Source organism: Amphimedon queenslandica, unplaced genomic scaffold, assembly GCF_000090795.2.
Source record: "Amphimedon queenslandica unplaced genomic scaffold, v1.1 AMPQUscaffold_7261_Cont20786, whole genome shotgun sequence".
In the NCBI taxonomy this organism is placed as follows: Eukaryota; Metazoa; Porifera; class Demospongiae; order Haplosclerida; family Niphatidae; genus Amphimedon; species Amphimedon queenslandica.
Window position 1 is genome coordinate 1 of NW_003552453.1, and position 2,053 is coordinate 2,053.

At 38.4% G+C, this 2,053-nt stretch overlaps 1 protein-coding gene across 1 annotated transcript; it reads left to right on the forward strand.

Moving 5' to 3' along the window:
* Positions 1 to 41: 41 nt before the first annotated feature.
* On the forward strand, positions 42 to 2,004 carry LOC105315884 (claspin-like). Its single transcript, XM_020007431.1, has 8 exons — positions 42 to 369; positions 423 to 597; positions 665 to 726; positions 782 to 1,002; positions 1,185 to 1,272; positions 1,325 to 1,371; positions 1,428 to 1,574; positions 1,627 to 2,004. Exons 2-8 carry the CDS (start codon positions 485 to 487, stop codon positions 1,726 to 1,728), a joined length of 780 nt encoding a protein of 259 aa, XP_019862990.1. The 5' UTR covers positions 42 to 369; positions 423 to 484; the 3' UTR covers positions 1,729 to 2,004.
* Positions 2,005 to 2,053: the final 49 nt, after the last annotated feature.

The window sequence follows — 2,053 nt, forward strand, 5'->3', positions numbered from 1 at the left end:
TCTCTCTCTCTCTCTCTCTCTCTCTCTCTCTCTCAGATTTTTATGTGCTAAGAGGCAGCCTGAAGCTAAGCTGTCTTCATTTTCAGCCATTACCAGTATTATGAATAAGGACAGAGGAGGGAAGGGGACAGCTGGAGATCCTTCCTTCAGTCAGATTGAAGCAATGTGCTCGGGATCCTTCAGTAAAGGACTGGATGGTCCTGAAGGCACTCAGTGTAGCTTCAGTGACGTGGTCGGACTCTGCTCTGGGGTTTTTCCCTCCGCCCCCTCAACTACACAGATTGCAATGGCAACAAGCAGTGAAGACGAACAAGACGACGTGATGCCGACTTTAAAACGAAAATCAAAGTCCAAACAACCAGATCAGAGGTAATGATGTCAAAATGTTACCATACCTGCTTTTTTATTCTATCTAATTTTAGCGAGAGATTAAAAGATTTTGTCGAGAGCGAGGCAGAGTTATCCGGGACTGATATAGCATCGGATGATGATGAGGAAGAAATGGGCGGAGACTCGTATGAGGAGGAGGAAGGGGCGGGGTCCGACGTGCCCCTATCAGAGGGAGAGTTATTGGGATCAAGTAAATAAAGTTCACATGTAAGTTTCACATTTATAAACGTACTGGTGTCTTTAACATCACAATGACTTATATTCTCTTGTGTAGGAAGCAACTAGCTGATGATGATAAAGCTGATTTAAGAAACATCAAAGACAGATTCTTATTAGGTATAATAAAGTAACAAATGTATTTTTAATGATAATAATAATTTTCCACACACAGAGGGTGATTTGTGTGAAGATGGTCTTTATCTCAAGAACGGGTTCTTTAGGTCGCGTCGTTTTGCTCCAAAGAGAACTGGCTCCGAAACCTCGCTTGACATGTTTTTAGAGACGGAGAGAGATTTTGAGTTAGGAGAAGGAGAAGGAGATGATGACTCTCAAATTGAAGCAAAGAAGAGAAGAGATAGACTGGAGAGAGACGAATTTATTAGAAAAAGCCAGGTAAGGGAGATCGAGAAATCAAAAGCTAATTGGAATTGGCTCAAGCAGTCATTTGCCTTTATACATCTGATCTATAATAATGTCAATATTTACAATGGAAATATAGAAATTTTGAGTGAATTCTGATTATTAGCTTTCGGAAAAAATAACATTTTAGTCAGTTGTTGTTATATCATCTGTAGGCTAGATCAGATCTGCTAACATTCGATGACAACAGTCAGTCAATTTTAAATCTAATCAACGATAACTCGCCATTGGCTGTGCCACAAAGTATGTATGATTGTTATTTTATTTTATCAACTCCCTTTCTCTTTCACTTCAGCTCCTGAAGTCAAAACTGCTATAGAACCATTATCACTATCAGCTAAAGTAATTCAACTGTCACCATTAATCCTTTGATCACACTGTATCTCTCTCTCTCTCAGAGGTCAAGGTGTGGCTCATTTCTTAAGCACACTCCTTCAACTCTTCAAAGATTATCGTCCTACACTAATACTACACCAGCTGCTACTGGCGGACGCTCTTTTGTCTTCAGGAGTGGAGTGACAGCTGGAACACCTTCATCTACCAAAGTAATCATGTTTGAATTATTTTTAAATGTATTTTATGTCCTCTTTTTAATAGTCTAATGGTCCAAAAAGACCCAAATTACTGAAATCGATTTCTTTGCCACACGAAGATCGTGGGCCTGGAAGCAACAGTAACAGCATATTCGATGAACTTTAATCCTCAATCATTATTAATAACTTTTATTTATTGTCATGAATGCTGCACAGGCATAACTGAAATTTATTATCATTGTTATTATTATTATTAGTAGCAAAAAATCATGGCAAAATCATAATGAAAAACATGATCAAAAAAGCAAAAAGGTTGTGATACAGTTAAACAAAATCAATAGTACAATAGATGTAATGTATTTAGCAACAGTCAGAGGGAAGGATCCACTTAGCTTGTTATCTGCAAGTCAACCTCGAAGCAGCCTTCAATTGAGGAGTCAGACATCCTCAATTCTGCTAGTGTAGTTATCTAGAGAGGAACAGAGAAAAAT

What these genes read in the sequence shown, in the direction of transcription:
- LOC105315884 (XM_020007431.1), top strand. Translation starts at nt 485, where the DNA reads ATGATGATGAGGAAGAAATGGGCGGAGACTCGTATGAGGAGGAGGAAG. An exon ending in CAAAGACAGATTCTTATTAG is followed by an intron (nt 727 to 781) that starts GTATAATAAAGT and finishes TTCCACACACAG; the next exon opens with AGGGTGATTTGTGTGAAGAT. An exon ending in CATTATCACTATCAGCTAAA is followed by an intron (nt 1,372 to 1,427) that starts GTAATTCAACTG and finishes TCTCTCTCTCAG; the next exon opens with AGGTCAAGGTGTGGCTCATT.